The sequence below is a fragment of the Myotis brandtii genome, unplaced genomic scaffold (genome assembly GCF_000412655.1).
Source record: "Myotis brandtii unplaced genomic scaffold, ASM41265v1 scaffold74, whole genome shotgun sequence".
Lineage (NCBI taxonomy): Eukaryota > Metazoa > Chordata > Mammalia > Chiroptera > Vespertilionidae > Myotis > Myotis brandtii.
The window spans coordinates 1,322,500-1,334,771 of record NW_005370944.1 but is presented as its reverse complement, the minus strand read 5'-3'; the positions used below and the strand labels follow the sequence as shown (position 1 = coordinate 1,334,771).

Below are 12,272 nucleotides of genomic sequence, written 5' to 3'. Positions count from 1 at the left end.
CTTTTAAAAAATATATATTATTGATTTTTTACAGAGAGGAAGGGAGAGGGATAGAGAGGTAGAAACATCGATGAGAGAGGAACATTGATCAGCTGCCTCCTGCACACCTCCTACTGGGGATGTGCCCGCAAACAAGGTACATACCCTTGACCAGAATCGAACCTGGGACCCTTCAGTCTGCAGGCCGATGCTCTATCCCCTGAGCCAAACCGGTTAGGGTGGGACTCTTAATATCTTAAACCGATAATCAGCTAAGAGTCATGGTTGTCTCTATGACATCTCTGAGCTAATCTTACTTTTTGGAAGTGGGAGGCAGCCAGCCCAGTAAAAAGAACATGGCCTCTTGAGCCAGGAAAACCTGCATTAACATCCCAGCTCTTGCATTCATTTTCTAAGTAGGTGCCCTTGAATAACTGTCCTTTTAATCCTCTTTTTGCTCATCTATAAAATGCTAATTTTGTTACCTATCCTGCAGGGCCACTGTAATTATGAAATGAAAAAGCAAGGAGACACAATCTGGCTGGAAGAAGCAACAAATGTTACTTTCCTTCTGTCAATGCCCTCCAGCCAAAGACCAGAGGGGCTCACTTGCAGTTGCACAAATTGAACTTACTGCTTCTTACAGAGGAGAATGCTCTCAGATTCCCTGGGGGGAGATTAAGGAAGTGGAGTTTTGCTTTAAATTGGATGCTGTCAGGAAGTGAGGTGATTTTATGACTAGGTATCTTAATAATTCTTACCTAGAAGGAAAACTAGAGCAAGGCAAAGTATAATTGGAAAGAAGCAGTAATCACTCATAATAGCCAGGATACAGGGATATTTTGTAACTTTGTGACCTGGACAATGTTCAGGTAAATAAGAGGGCTCTTATTTTTGTCTTGATCCACTATGGTCCCTGAGTGGCCTTGTAGATATTGGTGATCGGAAATGGTTAATGTTCCAAGGCCTAACTGAGGATCAGGCCAACCTCTGGATTTCAAAGACTACCTTTCTCTTTCTCACTTCCCATCAGTGTGCGAAAGGTCTTTCTCCTTTATGTTTAGAATTGAAAAGAGGGTAAATTTCCAGCTGAGAACTAGTCATAGCAATCATGAACATTATAAAAATATCAAACTGACAGTTTAACAGTTTATATAACATAGCTTTACTGTTGGGGAGGCTTTTAAAACACAGATGTAAAATTTAAATTATAAATTCCAAGCAGCACCTTTTATTAATAAATCCAAAATATATCAGAGGTTTTGTATGTTTTCTCTAAGAGCTACTTTAATACTGTTCGAATATTTTCAAGTTTCAGAAAAATACATTCCCACTATAGCAGGAGGAAATGAGCTGACTAAACAAGTCACTGCCTGAGGAAGTTTGCTGGAAAATTTGCCAACAAGAGAACTACGGCATTGGAGCAGCGATTTTCAACCTGTACCATCTGATGGCACACAAACTAAAATTCTGTGGCACACTAAAAAATGTATTTTTTGCTAATCCGACAAAAAAAAAAAAAGGTATGGGGATGGACAAAAGTAGATTTGCAGTTGTGTTATATATTTTCATATATTTTTCCCCATGAACAACTGTAAACCCACTTTTGCTCACTCCTGTGTAATTGATCCATTCAACTGGATGGCTATTGTTGTGTTGGCTATTGTCATTTTTTTATTTGACAATCTAAAAGAAAAGAAGTCAGTCAGGTATTGCATGTTTTAAAAATTCTTGTGGCACACTGGTTGAAAATGCTGCATTAGAGGAATGCCAGGATTTCCCAGCTTTTTTCTTTTTCTCTTTTTTATTTATTGATGTAAGAGAGGGAAAGGGAGAAAGAAACATCAATTATTTATGTATTCCCACTTATTTATGTATTCCTTGATTGATTCTTTATGTCCCCTGACCGGGGATCAAACCCGCAACCTTGACCAGGGCCCCAGCTTTTTTCTAATAAGAACAATAACAAAAAGATACAAAGTTCACCGAGAAATAAACTATTAACCTAAAGGAGTTTAAATATACACACACTTCCCACCCCATTAAAACAGTGGATAATGAACTTAAAAAGTAGAGAAACAAAATTCCCATCTGTTAGTGGTATTGGCCACAAGATCAAAACTGCATTTTGTTTTATCAATGCCGTCCAACCCAATAGGTAATAAAGATATTCTCTATTACCATTTCAGTAAATCATTCCTTTATTCTATCCACCCAGACCTGTGCCTCAAAAACCTACAGACGCTTCCCTTGACACTACTGAAGCTCTGCCTGTCTAAGGGCCAACTGCCAGTCACCTGGTTTCTGATCAGGCTCTGGCCAGGACTTGCGAAGAACATGGACTGTGGACCCAGGTTGAATGCCATAGAAGTCAAGGGTCTGGTCATCTTTTAGCTTCCGGCCACAGTAGATCAGATCTAAAAAAAAAAGAACTGTCCATTTATACTTTGCCCCTCAAAACAATTTAGGTGTTTTCTGTCCCCTAAGAACCTTATTTTGAGTAGACAAATAGCTGGAGAATGATAAATGCTTAGAAAGTAGTCTTAATAAATACATTTTAATAACAATTGTTAGCAAGTACAAAGTCATAAAATACAGGATCTATGTACTTTAAGAAAGCTCTAGAGCTTAACATTGTGGAGACTGCTCAAGTTAGATAAATGGGAAAATGCAACAACAAAAACGGATAAACCCAGTATTTTGTTTTTTAAATGTATTTTATTAATTTCAGAGAGGAAGGGAGAGGGAGAGAGATAGAAACATCAGTAAGAGAGAATCATGTCTGCCTCCATGCCCCCTATTGGGGATTGGGCCTGGCTGCAACCCAAGCCCATGCCTTGACCAGGAAGCAAACTATGACCTCCTGGTTCACAACCACTGAGCCACACTGACTGGGCTGAACGAAGTGTTTTTATGACTAAAAACACACTTTTTGTCTGTTGGATCGCTTCGCTATTATAAATTTTTATAATATAATTTAGTTGTTATATTTAATTCCTTCTTCCTCCACCTAGAATGGCCTTGCCACCTTCCTTTCCTTTTTTACTGCTTTCCTCTAACTAATCAACCAAACAAAAATCTTTTTCATAATTCCTTAGGACCAAACTCAAAATGCCATATGCTGGAGGGCTTTCCCTAACCATCTCCTCCTTCCCTATCCCACCCCAAATTCTTGCTCTTTCAAAGAATTCAACATCATGGTTAAAAACTTTGTGATAAAGTAGTTCAGTATAACACAACTAAAATGGCAACCAATAGTTTTATTTATTTTTAAATCCTTACCCAAGTACACTTTTCCCATTGATTTTTAGACAGAGTGGAAGGGAAGCAGGAGGATGAGAGAAATATCGACATGAGAGAGTCAAATTAATTGGTTGCCTCCCACCTTGCCCCAGCCAGGGCTAGGGGTTGAACCTGCAACTGAGGTACATGCTTTTGACCAGGAATCAAATCTGTGACCCTTCAGTCCCCAGGCTGACATTCTAACCACTGAGCAAAACTGGCCAGGGCTAGTTTTATTACTTGATTTGTGCTTCTTTTCACCCAAAATTCACTTCTCTTTAGTATTAACATCATGAGGCAACAAATCCCAAATTCTTAATTTACCCTTGTAATTCCTGAAGTATCCTCCCCAAAAAGAGATCAGAGCAGCAGCCCATCTCTAGTTCACTGAGACTCACCAATCAGCTCAGGGTCTGGAACTGACTCCTGGAGTTTGCCAGCAATAAGCTGCTTCAGAAATGAAATACTATAACCCCCAAGTGAGTATTCTCCCAGCTCTGTCTCTGGCAACCGAAGAATAGACTTTGGGGCAAGTGGCTGGTCAGCCAGTTTCACCGCCAGGTGCCAATCTGAGAGAGACATCCTCTCTCTTTCACGCTCTCTCTTTCTCCCTGTAAAGAAAATGAGCCCTTAGTGGTTAAAGGACAGATCACCACCCTACTCCACCCACACCCCACCCAAAGGCTGAATGAGAGTTAATTCAGTGTGACACTGCTGGAAAAGCACAGGATGCAGTATCAAGCCAGAACTATAATCTGGGGTCCCTCTCTTTACTCATTCTATGATGGGCAGCAAGGAACTTCAGCTCTGTAGGCCTCAGTTTCTCCATCTTTAAAGTAGACATAAAAACACCAGCCCACCTAATAGGAATATTGTGAGGTTCAAATGAGATCATCCAACCTTCTCCCTTATGTGCACTCCTCATTTCTGATTGTCATCTCATACCTTGCTTGAACTATTACAAGAGCTTTATAACAAGTTCTCTGACTCTTGCCTCTTGTTATCAAGCATCCATGCTGCCACCCAACACATTTAAAAACACAGATCTGATCAAGTTACTCCTCTACTTAGAAATCCTCCAATGACTCTAAATCACCTCTATGAATATATCTAAACTCCACAACCTGGCTTACATTACAAAAACATTCATATCTATTCCCTCTGCCAGCAGAACCTTGTCCGACTCCCACTAAGCATCCATTCAAAACAAAGCTCCCCCACTTTACACTCCCAATCAACTGTTAACTCTGCTTGTAATTCCTCTTCTCTTTGTCCTCTTAGCAAAACAGCAAACTCCTACCAAGACCAACACAAATACCACCTCTTCTATCCTCTCTCCCTTTCCTCTGTTGTCCCCACATTCTTTCAGGGCAAAGAGTTACAAATATCTATTTACTTCCCAATCTCACACCACCCCAACCCTTTCTTGGAGGCCTTGAAAGCAAAGATTAGATTTTTTTTTGCCATTGCTGTCCCAGTGCCTGGCACATATAGGTACCAAAAAATGTATCAGAAATTCTGAGGGTGGAATAACCTTTTAGGGCAAGAAAAGCCCTTGTTATAATCACCATTGCTTCAAAAGGCTCTAGTAGAAACGGGGAAAGAAAAGGTTGTGAGGTTGGCAGGCTGCTCAACAGGCCCCAAGCCATCCTCAAGGTACCTTCCATCTCCAGATTCATGACAGGGGAGGGAATAGGTTTTTTTACATACCACATCTCATTTAATCCTCACAATCGTTCCCTGAGGCAGGCATTATCGTCCACCTATTACAGACCGGGCAACAAAGACCCAGAAAGTCACCTGCACAAGGTCACAAGCAGCTAGTAGTGGGGAAGACACTATCTCTTTGGCGACAACCCCACCGCTCCCATGGGACCAGCTAACTTGTCAACGTAAGTCGGGCCCACGCGGCCCGGGGCCCAGTGCCCTCACCCGTCCCGCGGAAAGAACCCGGCCGCACGGCCGCCGGTGTAAACACTCACTCCGGTTCTCTGGCCGGAAACCGGAAGCTCCGCGCTGCATGCTGGGAGTTGCAGTTTCCTCTGATACCCCGCCCCTTATTAACAGGCCAATAAGTGGTGCTGGGTGAAAACTTCCGGTTCCGGGGAGGGCGTGGCTTCTGGGTCATTAGAAATCCCCTGCGCTAGGGTTTCTAGGTGATTTAGCCGCTGCTTCCTGTTCCTTGTCAGTGTTCCAGGGCGCGAGTCGCGAGAGACCTTCCCCGTGTGGCGCGCACAGCCCCGCGGCTCCCGTGCCGTCCTGGGAAGCATGCAGAGTCGGTCGGTCGCGCCGGGTTGTTACAGCGCTGCAGATGGGAACGCAGGCTGCGAGACCCTAGCCCAGACGGCGGGTCCCAGTCCCCTTACCCCGGTCCATGAGGACCCTTTCCCTAGCGGCTTCTTCAGACACCCCACAACGGTTCTTTGCAACCCTCACTTTGAAATCGGGTGCCCTCGGTGAAGTCAGCCTCTTTGTGTTCCTTGCCACAACTTCTCGCGAACCTACCGATTCGGGCCGACCGGGAACATGGGTTCATAGAGGGGAGTTACAAAGTCGGGTTTCGGTACGCCGCGCGTGCCTTGGTGGGGTTTATATAATGGTCATTCATATAATCAGTTTGGGGAGAGGAATTTCCCGCGGAACCCTCACAGATGAACTATATTTTAGCTTCCCAGTTAGAATTGGATTATGTTTGCAACAGAAGATAGGATTAGCTAAAAGTTGAAGAGAAGGGCTACTTCTAATTGAACTCTAATCAAGTAAAGAAAAAAGTGAATATAAGGAAATAATGAGGTAGATCATAGGAGCTAAAGGCTGATTCTGTGTGCCCAAATGTAAAAGCATAATTTTGGAACATCCCAGTGTAGAGCCTGGGGCCAGGGCAGCCACTGAGCAGGCTAGTGGAGAGGTTTGCAATGTCTGTCTCCATTTTCAGACTCAAGTCCAGGTTCCTCGTGGCTGTCCTCAAAGTACCCCCTTCCCCATCCTACTCACCTTTAGATATGTTTTCCCTTTCAGAAATCCTTTCTAACTATCCGGCCTTCCTTCCTCTCCTATCTACTAAGGCACTTGCACCTGAGCCACGTAATTTTGGTGTTAAATTTTGTTCGGTATTGTGCCTTAACTACCTGCAGAAGAAAGCAGGGACCCTGTCTTCATTTTGTTTTCCTCTAAGTGGATCTGAGATACTAGGTACTCATTAATATCTTGTTTTTATTGATTCATTATAATCTCCATAGGGGAATGGACAATGACTATCTTGTACTCCACTTTATCTTCAGTAGTTGACCTTGGCCTAGCACATAATAGGTGACAATAAATATGTGTTGAATGAATAATTCAGACTGAAGCTATCTACCAAATGTGGCTGTCTTACTATAGCTTTTTGCTTCCAGGAGAGGAGGTAAACCTAAATTCTGAATCATTACAATGTTTAGAAACATTGTAATGATAAATTACTAAATGAACAAATGAATAAAGGAATAACCCTATGCCAAATAGGTTCTTTGAGAGTCAATTTACCAAATAGGACTTGAGCTAAGAATCAAAGGACAGATTCTAGAGAAAATTAGAAACCTGGACACCAAACAAAGATGGATGACCAGAGAAATGGTAAAAAGAAAAGTGTCCAGACCCTGTCCTTCAGCCAGTCCACATTTGGAGACTGATACATTAACCATCTGTGAGACAGTGGTGGACAATTATTCATTAAACCCTCAGGTCAATCAGTAACTATAGGAAAACAAATTATAAGAATGCACATTTGCAGTTTTATTTCCTTTCTTCTGCTGACTTTGGGTTGCTTTTGTTCTTTTTCTAGTACTTTAAGATGTAATGTTAGGTTGTTTACTTGTGATTTCTCTTGATTCTTGAGATAGGCTTGTAATGATATAAACTTCCCTCTTATTACTGCTTTTGCTGCATTCCAGAAGTTTTGATATGTCGTATTGTCATTCTCATTTGTTTCTATGTATCTTTTGATCTCACCTTTTATTTCTTCTTTGACCCAGTCATTTTTTAGTAGTATGTTTGTGAGTTTCTTTACTTCCTTTTTGCAGTTGATTTCTAATTTCTAGGCATCCTGGTGAGAGAATATGCTTTGTATAAGCTTAAGCTTCTTCTTCTTTTTTTTTTTTTTTATTGCTTTCAGAGAGGAAAGGAGAGATAGAAACATCAATGATTAGAGAGAATCATTGACTGGCTGCCTCCTGTACATCCCACACTGGGGGGTCAAGCCCACAACCCAGGCATGTGCCCTTGGCTGGAATCGAACCCGGGACCCTTTAATCCACAGGCTGACACTCTATCCACTGAGCCAAACCAGCCAGGGCAAAGCTTAAGCTTCTTGAATTTGTTGAGGCTAGTTTTGTGATCTAATATATGGTCTGTCCTTGAGTATGTTTCATGTGCACTGGAGAAGAATGTATAACCTGATGTACTGGAATGAAAGTCTCTATAAATGTCAATTATGCCCATTTAGTCTAGTGCAGTGGTCGGCAAACTCATTAGTCAACAGAGCCAAATATCAACAGTAAAACGATTGAAATTTCTTTTGAGAGCCAAATTTTTTCAACTTAAACTATATAGGTAGGTACATTGTTATTAACTTAATTAGGGTACTCCTAAGCTGGCCTTTGCTAAAATAATAATAAAGCCACCAACACAAAATAATTACAATTCTTAAAATGATGACAAAAATACCTGTAGGATTTGCAGCTGGTTGGAAAAATACAGGTAACTTTATACTTTTGTCACCCTCGCGCTATTTGCGGACGCGACTAGCACTAACCACTGCACAATGAGACTGCTGACTGGCTCACTCAACTCGTGCATGAATCGCAAGTGCCTCCCCCGCGCCTTGTCTCCCCTCACCCCCCACTTCTTCTAAAGCCACTTCTTCAAAATAGACTCACCCAGGCCGAAAACCGACTTCTGCGCATGGGCCACGAAGTTTCAATCGCACTGTACGTGCACACCCATACGTGATATTTTGTGGAAGAGCCACACTCAAGGGGCCAAAGAGCTGCATGTGGCTCTCGAGCCGCAGTTTGCCAACCACTGGTCTAGTATGTTATTTAAGGCCGATATTCCTTTATTGATTTTCTGTTTGGATGATGTATCTACAACTGTCCATGGAGTGTTAAGGTCCCCAACTATGATTGTGTATTGATCTGTTTCTCCCTTAGGTTCTGTGTATACTTGCTTTATATATTTCAGTGCTCCCTGATTGGGTTCACATATATTAAGAAGTGTTCTGTTTTCTTGATGTAGTGTCCCCTTTAGCATTATAAAATGTCTACCTTTGTCTCCTGTTATCTTGAAATCTATTTTGTCAGATATAAGTATGGCTACACATGCTTTTCTGTGGATGTTACTTGCTTGGAGAATCATTTTCTACCCTTTTATTTTGAAAATACCTTTGTCTTTGCAGCTTAGATGTGTCTCTTGAAGGCAGCATATGGTTGGGTTGGTTTGTTTTATTTTTTAATATGTTTTTATTGATTTGAGAGAGAGAGAGGAAGAGAGTGACAGAAAGATAGAAACATCAGCTGCCTTCTACATGCCCCCAACAGGGGTCAAAGCTCAACTGCTGAGCAAAAATGGCCTGGCTGGATTTTGTTTTTTGAGCCAATCTGCAACTCTGTGCCACTTTATTAGTGAATTCGGTCCATTTACATTTAGGGTAAATCTTTTTTTGGCTTATTCTTTTGTGTGTGTTTTTTTAACCCTTTGAGTGCCGGGGAGCGCAATCACGCTCTTCCTGTCTTTCGCCAAAAGTGCCAGGAGCGCTATCGGCAATTTTTTTTCTACTAGTATTTTATAATACAATCAGCAAACAATATATGTCAAAGATGAAAACAAATGTAGTAAAGGTTTCCTTAAGTTTTTGGATATGTAACTTCATTTACTTGCGATTCATAATTTTTTTCCTAAACTGCTGTAAAATCAGCAAAAATGCCTTGGCAATTTTAGCATAGTTCCTAGGATATTGGTTGGCACTCAAAGGGTTAATTTATCTTTATTGTTGAAAGTATTACAGATGTCCCCTTTATAATACTTTGACCCCCATTGACTCCCTCCACCTTGCTCCCTAACCCTCTCCAGGCCTTCCCTGCACTATTGTCTGTCCATGGGCTATGCATATATGCATATAAGTTCATTGGTTAATCCCTTCTCCTCCTCTACTTCCCTCTGAAACACATCAGTCTGTTGCATGCTTCAATGTCTCTGGATCTGTTTTTTTTAAATATATATTTTTATTGATTTCAGAGAAGAAGGGAGAGGGAGAGAGAGATAGAAACAAAGATAAGAGATAATCAGTGATTGGCTGTCTCCTGCATGCCCCCACTGGGGTTTGAGCCTGAAATGCCAGCATATAGCCCTGACCAGGAATTGAACCAAGACCTCCTGGTTCATAGGTCGACGTTCAACCACTGAGCTAGACCAGCTGGGCTCTGGATCTGTTTTGTTCATCAGGGATAGAGAGTTAGAAACATCAATGAGAGAGAAACATCTAGCAGCTGCCTCCTGCACACTCCCTACTGGGCATCAAGCCCACAACAAAGGTACATGCCCTTGACCAGAATCAAACCCGGACTCTTTAGTCCATGGGCTTCTGCTCTACCCACTGAGCCAAACCGGTTAGGGCAACATCCTCCTTTCTCATTTGGATGCCTTTAATTTTTCTTCTTGTCTGATCGCTGTGGCTAGGACTTCCAGTACTATGTTGAACAAGAGTGGTGAAAGTGGACTGTTACGGCCAAAGGTGATCCTGAGTGGGGGGCGGGGGGGTTGAAAGGATTGAGAAAAGACAGACAAGAGAATGAAAGCTGGGTCTCAGTGGGACGCTGCTCCCTGATGAGGAGACAGTGCCGCGCCCACAAAGCCATGTCTTTATTTTATAGCAGATGCCACGAGGCAAAGTAGGGGCGTGATCATGTTGTTTACAGCATTCTCGTGAGTTTCAACCTCACTCAACTACATGCACCTGAACTCTAGCACAAGGCACGTGGGGCCACGTGTTTGGACCATAGGTTCAAGCTTACAACCACAGCCATTAGCTATGATTGTGCTGGGACTTGCACATGGCAATGAGAGGACCCTGTCCTTTCATTAGTCCGAGGCTTGAACCTGGCCAAAACACTGTAGCCGCGCCCCACATATCTCCCTTTACTTTTGTTTTTAAACACGCCCATTTACACTATCCAAAAACCCTAAATAAATTATTCAGCATCATCAAAACAGACCTCTGGTTATAACAAAACTATAGACACAGCAATGTTAACAAGAGAGAACAAAACTCTGGCTAATAACAAAGCAATACCAATGCAAAATCAAGTTACAAACATGTCAACAGTTTCAGGACTCAAAGTCCTTAGATTTAGCTCCGCAAGATTCCACAGAAAACTGACAGTTCACCAACGCTAGCAAAGCTTCCACTTGCTTTTCTAACATCTGCTTGGCCTCAGTTGCCATCTTCTTCAGATGACTCCATGCTGATACCTCGGGCGATGCAAAGATGTCTTGATGCAAAACTAGTCCCCTGGATCAGGCTGTTTGGACGGTTGACCTCGACACTGAGTCTGCACCAGTCCCAGTCAAATCAGCCTCGTCCATGCAGTTGGAAGTCTGGTCCCTTCTCAGCTTCTTTCTTTAGCCGCTGCTGCATGGAAATGAGCAACCCTCGGTCCTGCAGAGCTGGAGACTTCCAATTCTGAGTCTGGGGTCTCACACAGACCCAACGTCCCAGGGAGCTATCAGGTCACACAAGCAAAGATAACCAAAGCCTATAAACAATGTAACTGCTGCAAGAGCTTACAATCTAGGTCAGAAATAAAAGTTACTTCCTTAAACATCATCCACCACAGCCATCTTCTGCTTTACAGTGGCTTAAACAAAACCTAGGAGATTTCTACTTTATTTTATATCTTCCTGTTTACTTATTTTCTACCGCCTATTTTCTACCGCTTGCTTCTTGCTGCTTGCTTTCTACCGCTTATTTTCTATTTCTACAGTTTATTTCTACTTATTTCTCTAGTCCTACAGCTTATTTCTACCACTTATTTCTACTTATTTCTCTATTCCTACAGCTTATTTCTCTACAACTTATTTCTCTATTTCTGCAGCTTATTTCTACCACTTATTTCTACTTATTTCTACAGCTTATTTCTACCTTACCTATCTTTAGCTTAACAAAACCTAAGAGATTTCTTATTTTCTACTGCTTATTTCTACCACTTTTTTAATTTATGTTCTCCCTTGTAGGTTCTGAATTTCAGAATCTAGCCTTCCATGTTGTCCAATCACATAGCTGCCCTTTGCCACCTGTGAACCATTAAATCTTTTGAAGAGTGAGCTTTGTAGATGGTGGTAAGCCTTGCACCAAAGTGAGTCAAAGTGAGATTTGGATCACAAGTGGTCTTTAGCTCTAAAGTCTGCAGAGTTGTCCTGCAGCCAGTAGTATCATGTTCCCCAGCTGGGTTGGCTGATGAATGGGTGAGGAAGTGCATAGGGATTCTGTATCAGGTTTTCTCCTTTTCAGGCTCTTACCAAGTATTTAGAGTTTTTAAAACAGTTAAAATTTTGCTTTCTAAATAAAGCAGTGCTGTTTATCTTCCTCATCTCTTCCCCCCCCCTTCTTTTTTTTTTTTTTTTTTTTTTTTTTTGCTTTTTTTTTTTTTGCTTTTTAAGCTTACTTTCTTATTTTCTTACTTTTTTTTTTAAAGCTTACTCTCTGCGCGTGCCTTGGAGCCTCCTTTCACCTGACCACTTTTTAAATTCCCCCGAACTCAGGCCTGTTCGGATGCCACTTGTTATGGTCAAAGGTGATTGAGGGGGGGAGGGGGGTGAAAGGATTGAGAAAAGACAGACAAGAGAATGAAAGCTGGGTCTTGGTGGGACGCTGCTCCCTGATGAGGAGACAGCGCCAGCGCCCACAAGCCATGTCTTTATTTTATAGCAGATGCCACGAGGCAAAGTAGGGGCGTGATCACGTTGTTTACAGCATTCTC

General features: G+C 42.0%; 1 protein-coding gene across 5 annotated transcripts in view; it reads right to left on the bottom strand.

Annotated features, from left to right (window-relative positions):
• The window catches only part of UBL7 (ubiquitin-like 7), a 15,862-nt gene extending 10,564 nt beyond the window's left edge, over positions 1-5,298 (bottom strand). Inside the window, exons 1-3 of one of the 5 annotated variants that reach the window (XM_005882778.2) lie at positions 5,244-5,293; positions 3,660-3,872; positions 2,277-2,396 (exon numbers count right to left, since the gene is read on the bottom strand). In XM_005882778.2, coding sequence (XP_005882840.1) covers positions 2,277-2,396; positions 3,660-3,872; positions 5,244-5,283 — 373 coding nt within the window. In that variant the 5' untranslated portion in view covers positions 5,284-5,293. The other 4 variants (XM_005882780.2, XM_014530488.1, XM_005882779.2 and 1 more) reach the window with 4 other exon arrangements.
• Between the last annotated feature and the right edge of the window lie 6,974 nt (positions 5,299-12,272).